At 39.3% G+C, this 14,577-nt stretch overlaps 1 protein-coding gene across 1 annotated transcript; it reads right to left on the bottom strand.

Moving 5' to 3' along the window:
- Positions 1 to 1,403: 1,403 nt before the first annotated feature.
- LOC138890483 (uncharacterized) lies at positions 1,404 to 2,126 on the bottom strand. The gene is made up of 2 exons (XM_070173873.1): positions 1,993 to 2,126; positions 1,404 to 1,821 (listed from the first exon to the last, which is right to left on the bottom strand). Exons 1-2 carry the CDS (start codon positions 2,124 to 2,126, stop codon positions 1,404 to 1,406), a joined length of 552 nt encoding a protein of 183 aa, XP_070029974.1.
- Positions 2,127 to 14,577: the final 12,451 nt, after the last annotated feature.

Raw genomic sequence — 14,577 nt, 5'->3', positions numbered from 1 at the left:
TATAATTAACTTGCCTTGATAACAAGAAGTGCAAGAAAATTCATTATTTAAAAGAATTTTCAAATTCTTTAATGGATGCCCATTTGAGTTTTCTATGATTCGTCTTATCATAATTGATCCAGGATGGCCTAATCGATCATGCCAAAGTACAAAAGTATTTGAAGCAATAACCTTTTGGTTTAAGGTAGAATGTGCCTCAATTGCACTAATTTTTGTCCAATACAGGCCACAAGATAAAGATGGGAACTTCTCAATAATTCTTTTCTGGCCAGAGACATTCTTGGTAACGATGAGATATTCCATATTATTCTCATCTATTGTCTCAATATGAAATCCATTTCTGCGGAAATCTTTAAAACTCAACAAGTTCCTCTTGGACTTGGAGGAGAACATTGCATTCTCTATGATAATTATTGTTCCCATAAGCAGAGTTATAGTAGCTCCCAGAGCCTTCAATTAGATTACTACTACCAGAAATTGTAGTAATATCTGCCCTATACATACTTAAATGAGAGAAATATTTCTTCTCTTTGAATATTGTATGTGTCGTACATGAATCAATTAAGCAAATATTTTTACAATTGAACTTTGATCCAAGCTTGCTTTGAAATATATCCATATTTTCTTCCCGTAGTTTGACATACAAAAGAAGTATATGAATAAATATTAGTTTTTTAGAGAAAAATGGAAAAGAAATAAAGTTAAACCAATAATTGAATATAAGCCTTTAATGCATTTTCTGGCAAATTCTAATTATTATACAAATAATTACGCAAAAATAATACAAGTACACATGACTAATACAACTACAATAAATTTATTTACACGTATAAATTATTTGCATTTTCCTACACATTATATGAAAAATAATTGATCCGTGTAAGAAAAGAACATACTCATAAAAAAAATTGAGGGTGAAGTAACAAAAGTTATTCCAGGGTGCTTGTAAACCTTTTCTTAAAGAGAATTAAAGCAACGTAAAGGAAAGTTAAAATTGTTAAAAGATCACTGAGACTAGAATACTAATTAATAGGATATTACTCCTTGTTTGTGAAATTTATAAAATTTCGGAAATAAAAATATTCTTAAGAACTATATAAGAAGAATTATAAAGTGCAATAAAAATTACGAGATGTTTATTCATTACATACTACGAGTAGGAAAGCATAAAAATTAAATTGCTCAATCATCTCTAACCATAGATCCATCACCGATCAAGTGGTTTATTTTTCATCAGGGTGTTCAAAAATATCTGCCACATCCAAGTGGGTGATGTCAAATTTATTGTCATAGACAAAATTGGCTTCAGGGCCTTTATTCTTCAGAGATGCTTGATAAAGCTCAACCAAATGTTTTGGTATGCGACAAATTTTTGCCCAATGCCCTTTTCCACCGCAACGATATCATTTAATTTCTGAACCCTCTGCGTTTCGCTTCTCATCTTTCCCTTTCCATTTTTGGAAGTTATTTTTCGGTGGAGGATGATTAACACCAGGAAATTTTCTTCCTTGGATATGGCCACGACCACGACCACGAATATGACCACGACCTTTCCCACGATTAGCATAATGGGAATACACCTCATCCTCTTTAGGAAATGGTGTAGACCTAGTGGGTCGATTTTCGTGATTTCTCATAAGCAATTCATTGTTTCGTTCAACCACAAGTAGAAGAGAAATCAACTGAGAGTACTTTGTGAAGCCTTTCTCTTGGTACTGCTGTTGCAAGACCATATTGGAGACATGAAACGCTGTAAACGTTTTTTCAAGCATATCATAGTCACTGATATTATCTCCACAAAGTTTCAATTTAGAAGTAATTCTAAACATAGCAGAATTATATTTAGAAACAGACTTAAAGTCTTGGAGCCTAAGATGAGCCCAATCATATCGTGCTTGTGGAAGAGTGACCAACTTTAAGTTGTCATATCTTTCCTTTAAACTATTCCACAAAACAAGTGGATCTTTCACTGTGACTTATTCAATTTTCAACCCTTCATCAAGATGATGGCGCAAGAAAATCAAGGCCTTAGCACAGTCTTGAGTAGATGCTTTATCTTTATCTTTAATGGCGTCTCCAAGACCCATTGCATCTAAATGGATTTCAGCATCCAATACCCATGTCATATAGTTCTTGCCCGAAATTTCAAGGGCAGCGAACTTTCTTTTCATAATATCAGACATACTTTAAAAAATACAAATTTGAGAAAAATTATACCTTAATTTTCTCAAAGATCTTCTTGAGATGGTAGAGCCTCGTGCTGATAACGTGTTATAAAATATAACCCAAAATAACAATATAGAACAAGCAAAAACAAACTAATAGATATAGAGAGAAAGAGAGGAAGAGAGATTCTTATTTCTTCTTCAATTGTGTGTATTTTCCTGTCTATTGCAAGACCTTTATATATGCATAAAAAGTGAAGAAAATATGTCATGGAATATGTCATTGAACATACAAAATATGTCATTGAATATCTCATTAAGCATTTGAGATGAAGATCATGGAAGAAGAGTAGACATCCACCATAATGTGATATTTATCATAACATTCCATACTTTAACGTCATTTTCTAAAAGAGCTTAATTCAAGCTCACATTTACTTAAGTTTACGCATGTTTAGATCTTATTATAGCATTAACATGTTAAGTAGAGGCAGATACTTATTGACATTGCTTAATAATATTAAAAATCTTTCAACAACTCAATTAATCAAAGAACTACTGTTCATCTAGCTGGAGCTTTCAGCTCTCTTTAATGGAAATTTAGGCCAAAGGAGGAGTCTGAAAAAAAAAAGCACGGATAAAGAAGATTCGAACACGCTAAAGAAATCCAAATAAAGAGAATCGACTCAGGTATGTTAAGACTATCCCTTCTGTTTTTGGCATGATTCAAGAAACGATACGTAAACATAATAATATTCCATAAGTGGTTGTACTCTTAACAGTTAAGGATGTCTATGTTATTCATTCCCGTAAAGTGATATTCAAGCATGTCTAAGTATGTATATAGTTCCCTATTGAGGTATTTGATAAAGATGTTAATGTTTATAATATAGTAATACATGCATATGCAATTACCACCGAGCTCCGGCCGGTTGGGCAGTTACATATTTACCACCGTGCTACGGCCGGTTGGGCAGTTATGCATATTTATTTATCATCGTGCTATGGCCGGTTGGGCACTTATATGTTTACCACCATGCTACGACAGATTAGGCAGACATGCATTTACCACCGGGCTACGGCCGGTGGGGCAGCCACCACCGGTTGGGCAGTTATGTATCATTATTTACCATCGATTGGGCAGTCACAAATTTATCACTGTGCGAAGGTCGGTCTAGCAGTTACCACTGATCAGTTGAGCAGTCATGCATCATACGATATGAATAATAGAGATAGCCTCAATATATATAAGTACGTAAGTATAATAAGTATGCATACACGGTGGCACTTCAGAGATTCATGTTGATTCTTATATGTCTTTAATTAATGTTGACTTATTGTTATGTTTCAGTTCTGTCTTACATACTCAGTACATTATTCGTACTGACATCCTTTTGTTAGGGACGCTGCATTCATGCCTGCAGGTATAGATAATCACTTTGACGAGCTCTCGTAGTAGACGAGATTGGCACTCAACGAAGGATCGATAAGACTCCACCTCATTCGGAGTGCAGCCAAGTCTATGAGTCATCGTGTCAGTGTTTTGCTACAAAAACTTATGGGTAGGCCGGTACCCTATCCTATTTGATGTCAAATAATCATAGAGGCTTTATAGACAGAAGTTCATTTTGTACGGTATGTCAGAGGTCTTGACGGCCCATATGTATTCTTATATAAAGAACGATGGTTCATTGACATAGTGCCCGCCCACTTAAAGTTATGCACTACGAGTTGTTTCCATGTTAGCGAACGATTATCACAGAAAGAATGAGTTACAAAATGATTCGCTCGGGCCAGTATGGCACCGAGTGCCAGCCATGCCACCCTAGGTTTGGGGTGTGACACTTGTGCCGAATAATGGTGAGCCCCCGAGCCATAATCAAGTTATTGTTTTATTTGGGCTCAGGGTAATCGAACCCTTGGGTTCGGATCGGGTGAGAACAAGGCCTCGAACCCTAAGTGTATTGGCCTTTAGACTCTTTTAGATCGGGCCGTTATGTCCTCTAAAAGAGCTATTATTTCCCCCTTTTCGGCTTAAAAGACTTAGTAAAAATTTCTTTATGCCTTAGCATGTGTTTTTACCCATTGGGTTTTTTGAGGGTCTGATGTCGATTGAGACCTCTTTGCTTTTTGTGCTTGAGCACGGTTATGTTAAGGTAATTTGATACCTCTTAAGATTTTACGACGACTGATTTTATTGAAACCCCTATTTTAATCATTTTGTCGGGAATAGCCTTTTAATCGGGTTTTTCAAAGTATTTTAAGGTCTATTGTTTATTGCGGGATTCGGACGCCTTCGAGCGCGTTATTTCGGCCGTAGCCTTCAATATAGCCGTAGACTTCTGGTATGTCTATTGGACTTATTCCCCAATAACATTTTGAACTTGTTCGAAATGTCAGTCCCCGAGTACAATGGCCTTAGCCTATGTGTCGAGGGGTGCCTCTTTGAGGTCTTATGAATTCGAGTTTATATAACTCGAATGGTTGACTATCAATGACAATCCCCAAGTGTTTGAGGTGTATTTGTGTTTGACCTTTGAGTCATTTCTCACAAAATCACAAGTATGGAGCTCGTATAGTAGCAAATTTCTTTAAGACACAAAGAGTTTGATATAGAAAGAATGCTTCTTTGAATAATTAATACATACATGTTTTGCTATCGGAGCTCGACTATTCTATATGGACACGGTTCATTCGACCATTTGACCCATTACAAGGTTTTACTATCGATACCCTTTGACAGGAAGTATTTTCCTTGAAAATATAACCCCCAAGGGTGATTCCCCCAATATTCGAGGTTGATTGAAAAGAAGCCTTGAATACTGTTGAATTTTTCTTAGGTAGCACATAATTGTTACCTCGTTAAAAACCTTGCCAAAAAATCCATTCGGGATAAAAACAGATTTAAGGGAAAAAGAGTGCAACGTGTGCTTTAAAACCTAAGATTTTCGGGCTGAAGAGTTTCCTGAATGCCTCGATCGAACACCTACAATAAGTTAGTACTAAATACAAATGGAAAAGGGAGAGAGTCATACCTCAGCAATAATATCATTTGAGTAGTGATACGTTCCAATTGTTCTGCAATTGTTTGCCTTCCATCGTGCCAAGTTTGTAAGATCCTTTTCCGATGACTTTGATGACTCGATATGATCCTTCCCAATTTGGGCCTAGTTTCCCTTTGTTTGGGTCTCGAGTATTGAGGGTGACTTTCCTTATAACTAAGTCCCCGATTCCAAAGTGTCCAAGATTGGCTCTTCTATTGTAATATCTCTCGATTCTTTGCTTATGTGCAGCCATCTGAACAAGCGCAACTTCAAGTTTTTCATCCAGTAGTTCGAGGCTAGTATTCATGGCCTCGTGATTTGATTCCTCCGTTGCATGTCGAAATCTGGTGCTAGGTTCCCCGACTGGCTTTGGAGCCATATACTAAGGAGAACGGTGTTGCCCCCGTGCTAGACTTTGATGTCATTCGATACGCCCAAAGAACTTCGGGTAGAACTTCTCTCCATTTCCCTTTAGTGTCGTTCAACCTTTTCTTTAAGTTTTGAATGATAGTCTTGTTCGCCGATTCGACCTCTCTGTTTCCACTTGGGTGATACAACGTTGATAAGATCCTTTTTATTTTATGTTCCTTGAAGAACCCCATTACTTTGCTGCCAATGAATTGCTTTCCATTGTCGTATACGATTTCAGTAGTTATCCCCAATTGACACACGATGTCGTCTCAGATGAAGTCTATAACTTCTTTTTCTCTAACCTTCTTGAAGGTCTGTGCTTTCACCCATTTAGAAAAGTAGTCAGTCATAAACAAAATGAATTTAGCTTTACATGGGGCCATTGGTAGAGGACCTACGATATCCATTCCCCATTTCATGAATGGCCATGGGGATAGGATTGAATGAAGTTGTTCCCCAGGCTAATGAATCATTGGTGAAAACCTTTGATATTTATCACATTTTCGAACAAATTCCTTAGTGTCTTTTTCAATGTTATCCCAGTAGTACCCTGCTCTAATGATCTTGCAAATCAAAGATTCAGCGCCAAAGTGGTTCCCACAAGTGCCTTCATGAATCTCTCGTAAAACATAATCGATGTCTCCCGGCCCCAAACATACTGCCAATGGTCCATCGAACGTCCTTCTGTATAATGTTTCATCTTCATCCAACGTGAATCAGACAGTTTTGGTTCGTAGATCCCTCGACCCTTTAGGGTCCGATGGAAGCTTTTCATTCTTTAGATATTTGATATATTTATTCCTCCAATCCCAAGTAAAGCTATTAGAGTTTATCTCGGCATGACCCTCCTCGACCACAGATCTCGATAACTGGATGACAGTCCCCGATATAATATCATCTTCCTTGACTGATGATCCCAAATTTGCAAGTGCATCAGTATCATTATTTTGTTCTCGAGGTACGTGATCCAGAGTCCACTCCTTGAAGTGGTGCAAAGTCACTTGTAGCTTGTCCAAATACCTTTGCATTCTATCCTCTCGAACTTCGAAGCTTTTGCTTACTTGGTTCACCACCAATAAAGAGTCACACTTGGCTTCAATGACTTCTGCCCCCAAGCTTTTAGCTAGCTCGAGACCTGCAATCATGGCCTCATACTCGCCCTCATTGTTAGTCAACTTAGAAGTTTTGATAGATTGTCTGATAATGCTACATGTGGGTGGTTAAAAAATAATGTCAAGACCGAACCCTTTCACATTCGAGACACCGTCCGTGAATAGGGTCCATACCCTCGATGATGTACCCAATTTTAGTAGAAGTTCCTTTTCTACTTCGGGAACGAGGGTTAGCGTAAAATCGGCCACGAAGTCTGCTAAAATTTGAGACTTGATGGCCGTTCTGGGTTGATATTTGATATCGTACCTGCCAGGTAAAATGCCCCATTTGGCCAACCGATCCGATAACTCGAGCTTGTGCAAAATATTTTAAAGTGGATAAGTGCTTATCACACATATGGGGTGACACTGGAAATATGGCTTTAATTTTCTAGCTGCGCTTATTAATGCAAGTGCCAATTTCTCTAAGTTTGGATACCTAGTTTCAGCATCTCCTAAGGCCCGACTTACGTAATAAACAGGAAACTGCGTACCTTGCTCTTTTCGAACTAGTACACCACTTACTGCTATTTTGGACACTGCCAAGTATAAGTACATCTTCTCATCTGCCTTCGAAATGTGGAGCGGAGGTGGGCTTGATAAGTATCACTTCAATTCCTCCAATGCTTGCTGACATTCCAGGGTCCATGCGAAATTATTGTTCTTTTTGATTAAGGAAAAGAACCTTTGGCTTCGATCTGATGAGCTCGAAATGAATCGACCCAAGGAAGCTACCCGTACAGTTAGCCTTTGTACGACTTTCACACTATCTACAACTGTGATATCCTCGATGGCCTTAATCTTATCGGGGTTGATTTTGATTTCCCGATTTGATATCATGAAGCCGAGAAATTTGCCCGAACCGATCCCGAAGGCACATTTTTCGGGGTTAAGTTTCATGTTATACTTCCTCAAGATTTCAAATGTTTCTTGCAAATGAGTCAAATGGTCCTCTGCACGCAGGGACTTAACTAACATATCATCAATGTAAACTTCCATTGAATTACCTATTTGTTCCTCAAATATTTTGTTAACTAGGCGTTGGTATGTAGATCCTGTGTTTTATAGCCCGAAGGGCATTACATTGTAACAATAAGTTCCATACTTAGTGATAAAAGAAGTCTTTTCTTGGTCTACTGTTGTGATGACCCAAAAGGTCATCTCTTGTTTAAGAAGTCAAATCTATATTCTGAGGCCTTAAAAACCTCCTTTTTTCTCATCCCGATTTGCATGCGCAGTCCGGGCGCGTTTCCGGAAAGCTTTTATATGAAATTTAAGAAAAAGAGTGATTTTGGCTTTTAAATTTGATTAAAGTTGACTTCGGTCAAAATTTTTGGTAAACGGACCCGGACTTGTGATTTGACGATCCCATAGGGTCCGTAGTAAAATATGGGACTTGGGTGTATGCCTGGAATCGAATTACGAGGTCCCTAACCCGAAAAAAGAATTTTTAAAGAAAATTATTTGCTGGAAAATATATAGACTTTTGGAAATGAAATGATATGTGATATGGATGGTATCAGGCCAGTATTTTGGTCCTAGAGCCCGATACAGGTTTAAAATAATAATTAAGTCAAATCTGTGAAATTTGGTAAGAATCGAAGTTGATTTGGTATAAATCGGACCCATAATTGAGAAAAATGGAAATTTTAATGTTCTTAACAGTTTCATGAATTTTGGTGCTAAATTCGTATTTGTTGATGTTATTTTGATGATTTGATCGCAGGAGCAAGTCTGTATGATATTTTTAGACTTGCGTGCATGTTTGGTTTAGAGCCCCGAGGGCTCGGGTGAGTTTTGGATTGGCCACGGAGTGATTAGGACTTAGGAAACTCAGTTGTGCATCTGGTATTTTTGCACGTGCCTCTGATCTTGCAATTGCGAGATCAGGATTCACAATTGCAAAGTAAGTAGGCCTGGGAAATGCGACCATTATGTCGCAAATGCGAACCAGACTTGGGCAGGCCACCCTTGCAAATGCGAACTCTGGGCCGGAATTGCGAAGGCCCTTCTATCGCAAATGCGAAGGCAACAGTATTTCAAAGGGTTCGCAATTATCGCAACTGCAATAACTGCGACCTATTAAGTGGGATTTCATACGGGTTTTTCATTATTTTGCAATTTTCTCAAACCATGAACATCCCTAGGTGATTTTTCAAAGGCCCAAACTTCTCCAAATCATAGGTAAGTGATTTCTAACTCTTCTTCTTCAATCTAATTCATCTTTTTACATGATTTCATCTCAAAATCTAGGGTTTTTCATGGGAAATTGGGTGTTTTTGGGTAGAAATAGGATTTTAAAATTTTAGGGGATTTGGACCTCAATTTGAGGTCGGATTTCAAAACCAATTTCATATTTGAGTTCGTGGGTGAATGGGTAATCAGGTTTTGGTTCGAACTTTGAGTTTTGACCAAGCGAGCTCGGGGTCGATTTGACTTTTTGGAAAAAAAATTGGGAAATCTATATTCATGCATTAGAATTGGTTTATCTAGCATTTATTGATGTTATTAAATAAATTATGACTAGATACAAGCGAATTGGAAGTGGAACTGAGAGGTAAAGCGGTAATGGAGTCTTGATTCTATCAGTGGAATTGAGGTAAATGTTTGGTCTAACCTTAGCTTGAGGGAATAGGAGTTGTGGTCTTATTTGCTACGTGTTAGTGTTGAGTACGACGTATAGGTGTTGTGACGACTATCTATACGTTGGTGTCAAGCATGCCCGTGAGTCTTATACCATGATTATTGTGATTCTATTGTGTACGACCCATGCTTAAATTGATGATTATCAATGTTGAACATGACTTATGATAATTTCGTGGTAATTGACCATTGTTGAGTATTGGCTCAAGTGAAGATCTATTTTGTAAAGTAACTATTCAAACGAGATTGGTTATAGCTAAATCCCTTGCCGAGATGTTCTTGTTTATATTGTTAACTTCCTTGCCGAGACGTATTATTTCTATTGTTTGGGTGAGGAAGAGTGTAAAGCACGAAGGGTGATGCCGTGCATGATATTGTGAGTGGGTGATAATGCACGAAGGGTGATGCCGTGCCGATATTGTGAGTGTTAATGCATGAAGGGTAATGTCGTGCCATGATTTGAGAGCTAATGCATGAAGGGTGATGCCGTGCGGATATTGTGAGTGTTAATGCACAAAGAGTTATGTCGTGCCATGATTATGAGAGGTAATGCACGAAGGGTGATGCCGTGTCGATTCTGTTGTTTCATATGGTGAGAACGAGAGTAAAAACACGAAGGGTGATGCTATGCACGTGTTATTGTTTCATTATTCTTGTTAATACAAATATGGTGTTCATTATGCTTCTCTATTTGGTTTACTGTTAGAATTTGATATTCCCAGCAGCATGACCCCTTCCCATCTTTATCTATTATTATTGTTCTATTAGTATATGACTTAACTGCACAGGTTTATATGGTTGTCGTGTCCTAGCTTTGTCACTACTTCGCCAAGGTTAGGCTCGGCACTTACCAGTACATGGGGTCGGTTGTACTGATACTGCACTCTGCACTCTTTTGTGCAGATTTTGGTGCCCGACTTGGTGAGTAGCTTGAGGTAGCTGCCTTCAGTCCACGGAGACCAAGGTAGATCTACTGGTGTTCGCAGAGCCTGAAGTCCCCCTTTTTCCACTTTAGTTTTTGCTGTCTCTTTTCATTTGAGAACATTTGTTATTCCCTTTCTGAACTAGTGTTTGTAGAAATTCGTAGATGTTCGTGAAACTTTGACACTAGATTCTTGGGTATACATGTATTGGAGTATTTAAATTGGTTATAACACTTTTGTACTTTATATCTGCTTAGTTTTAGTTACAGTTTATATCGGTTTGGGTTGATTGCTAATGTGTTAAAATCGTAGTAGTTGGCTTGCCTAACTTTTACGAGTAGGCTTCATCACGATCCCGATGGTGGAAAATCAGGGTCGTGACATCTGTATCCATTCGGATTTGATTGTACCCATAATAGGCGTCGAGAAAGGTAATGATCTCGTGGTCGGCCGTGGCATCGATCATGCGATCGATTTTAGGCAGGGCAAAAGAAACTTTCGGACACGCTTTGTTCAAGTCCTTATAGTCTAAATACATTCTAAGTTTGTTCCCCTTTTTGGGGACTACGACTACATTAGCTAACCATTCAGGATATTTTACTTCCCGAACGGATCCTATTTTGAGAAGTTTGGTTACCTCATCCTTTATGAAGTCGTGTTTTACCTCGGACTGGGGTCTTCTCTTTTGCCTAAGTGGTCTGAACTTGGGGTGTAGGCTCAGCCGATAAGTTGTTATCTCCGGTGAGATCCCTGTCATGTCTAAATGGGACCATACAAAGCAATCCATGTTATCAATAAGAAATTGAATAAGTTTTTTCCTGAGTTTGAGGGTCAACCCCGTTCCTAGGTATACCTTTCGTTTGGGTAGATACTCGATTAGTATCACCTGTTCCAGCTCCTCGACCATTGACATGGTTGCATCTGAATCTTCAGGAACAACAAAAGTTCGAGGAGTATGAATCCTCTTCTTCTTCTTTGATTACCTATTTCTCCGATTCGGTCGAGGCTGGGAACGGTGATTGCTAATTGGCCGTCTGCTTATCTTTGGTGCTCGATTTTTCTGAGGTTTAAGGTGCTGATATCGGTGTCACCTCGTCGACTGCAAATATTTCCTTTGCAGTGTGTTGTTCCCCGTAAATTGTTTTCACACCATCCATTATCGGGAATTTCATCCCATCCATTATCGGGAATTTCATCATTTGGTGAAGGGTCGACGGTACGTCCTCATGTTGTGGATCTAGGGCCTTTCGAGCAGTGCATTATATCTCATGTCGCCTTCGATGACATGGAATTTATATCTTGGATGGTCGTGGCCACATTTATTTTGTAGGATTATCTCCCCCTTTGTTGTTTTACTTGCCATGTTGAGGCCGTTTATGACTCGAGATGCAAGGACAATTTGGTCCTGCAGGCCGAGCTGCTCTATGACCCTCAATCTGATTATGTTTGTTGATCTACCTGGATCCATTAGAACACGTTTAACTTGAATTTTATTTAACAAAATAGAAATTACTAGGGCTTCGTTATGCGTCTAAGAAATGCCTTCCGCTTCTTCGTCATTGAATGATAAGATGCCTTCAGGCACATAATCCCAAGTCTGCTTTTCTCTGGTGATCGACACCTTAGTACGTTTGAATATAGGCCCTTATGAGATGTCAACTCCGCCAACGATCATACGAATAACATGCTGAGGCTCTTCCTGCTCATTCTTTCTGTTGGCGTCTCTCTCTCTCACTGAAGTGATTCTTATCTCGATCACTGAGAAACTCTCGAAGGTAGCCCTCGTTGAACAATCGTGCTACTTCCTCCCTTAGTTGTCTGCAGTTTTCGGTCCTATGGCCATGTGTGCCATGATATTTATACCTCAAGGTTGGATTCCTTTGAGAAGGATCGGTCTGTATAGGCCTGGTCCACCTGGTGTCTTTGATCCTTTCGATGGCCAATACAATCCCTGATGCATCAACACTGAGATTATACTCCGATAACCGAGGCGCTTCGGTAGGATCAGCATTCTTATCAAAACCACTCTTGCTCATAAATCCCCGAGAATTTTGTCCTTGATAATTTCTTCGATCATTCCGTGTAGGATTGTGCCCCGAGCCACTGTTTCTTCGATCTACGATATGAGGCTAATATCGTTCTCTATTCAACTTTGTCTTCCTGTCGATGCCCCTCGGGGCTTTAACTGCCAACCTATTTGGATGTACTGAGCTGGAGGGGGCTTCTAATTGGTCGTCCTTGACCCTAATCTTCAATTAATATCGATTGTGTACGTCTGCTCAAGTTACAACTGGATACTTGGCCAAATTTTGCTTCAATTATGGTGATGCAATCGAACTCTGCTCGTCTAACTCCTGGGTGAAAGCTTGAATGGCCCAATCATCTGTGACCAGTGGTAATTCCATGCGCTCCATTTGAAATCGGGACATGAACTCCCTCAGCATTTCATTGTCCATTTGTCTTATCTTACAAACGCCCAATTTTGTTGTTGCGGCCTTTATGGCCCCGACGTGTGCATTCACAAAAGAATCTGCTTACATACAAAATAAATCGATGGAATTTGGTGGCAAGTTGTGATACCAAATCATTACTTCCTTTGATAGAGTTTTCCCAATTTTTTTCAACAAAACAGACTCGATCTCATAGTCTTCTAAGTCTTTTCCCGATATCCCGCATGTGTAAATAGTGATATGTTCATTAGGATCGGTGGTCTCGTTGTATTTCGGTATATCTTGCATACAGAACTTCTTTGGAATGGGCTTTGGAGCCACACTCTGAGGAAAAGGCTTCTGTACGAACTTTTTTGAATCCAAACCCTTTAAGATCAGGGGTGCCCCCGGTATTTGATCAACTCGGGAGTTGTATGTTTCTACCTTTTTGTCATTGTCTTTATTTCTCCCTACTCGATTCTTTTGGTTAGCTCCTCGAACATTTTCATAATTGTAGGATCAGTCCCCGGTCCGTTACCGTTCGTCCTTTCTGGCACTAGCTCGGTACAACGAGTGATTTCCGGCTCGACCATACTCGGAGTTCTGTGTTGACTCTGAAGCTGAGCAATAGTGGCCTGTTGAGCCTGTAACATCTCGAATATTACCTGGAGAGAAACTCCCCCGTCTCCTACACCCTGTGTTCCTTGGCCACCATATCGGCCTTCCCTGTGCACACTCCCTCTGGGTTCTGTGCCTAAGTCCGCATTCAAGGTAATGTGCGAACTGACATTGACTAGATCGGCAATCGGCACTTCCCCAGGGTTAATCGGTGGTACACCGGCTCCTGGAGCAATTACATTATCGTTTTCCCCGTGAAATCCAAGACCATCATTGTCATGCACGGGTACGTTTTGTGAGTTTGACATGTTTTAACTTGAGAACAATATATTTTTGACAAGAACAAGTGTGAAATAACGTGTGTTATCAAAATCAATACTGAAACAATCACTATTATCCTTAGCCCCACGGTAGGCGCCAAACTGTTTACCCTAAAATCTAAATAACAATTAAACTTATATTGTGATTTTAAAGATATATGATTTAGTCCAACACCAATTGATAAATAAGAAATTAAATGTCTAAATTGAAGAAATAAAGCAAGTCAAACCAGTGTGCAAACCAAGTCTTGACCTCTATGGTGGCCCCGAGGTAGGTTAGCAAGAACAACAAAATTGTAAGGAAACTATGATGAATAGTAAGCAAGAAGTGTAGAATGTATATTTCTTTGTCAATGAATCGTCGTTGCAAATGAATGGGCTCCCCTTTATATAGTGGGGTCCTAAATAAGGTACACTTCTAATTACAGTAAGGAATCTCATTGTACAGCTGTCTAATCGCCAAATACAAGTCCGTTTCGAAATTTACGCCGGATTTTCGGGCCGTTGCGGGAATCTCGCTCTTTCTGTTATTAAATCATAACGGTATTATCTCGAGGTTGATCATACTGGGCCTTGGTTTTCATCGAGCACTTTGATCTTCAAGTTTTACACTCCGCCATCCGGCTCGAGCCAGGTCTGTTTTGAGCTTTCTCTCGAAGCAGCTCCCTGAGCCTACAAAATCGAGCATACCTGATTTCGACCGTATACAATGGGAGTACCATTTAAAAAAAGCATTGTAGTAGCTCGGATTCAAACCTGGGTCATCGAAGGTACTTCAACACTTCTACAAACTAGCTCCTCTGTCTAGTTTTTATAATTTTAAGGGGGCTCATAAAATATTTAAGGGGTCCTTACTGTATCTATAGACTAGGC

Source organism: Nicotiana sylvestris, chromosome 4 (assembly GCF_000393655.2).
Source record: "Nicotiana sylvestris chromosome 4, ASM39365v2, whole genome shotgun sequence".
NCBI classification, from domain to species: Eukaryota; Viridiplantae; Streptophyta; class Magnoliopsida; order Solanales; family Solanaceae; genus Nicotiana; species Nicotiana sylvestris.
This window is presented reverse-complemented; position numbering and strand designations above follow the sequence as displayed.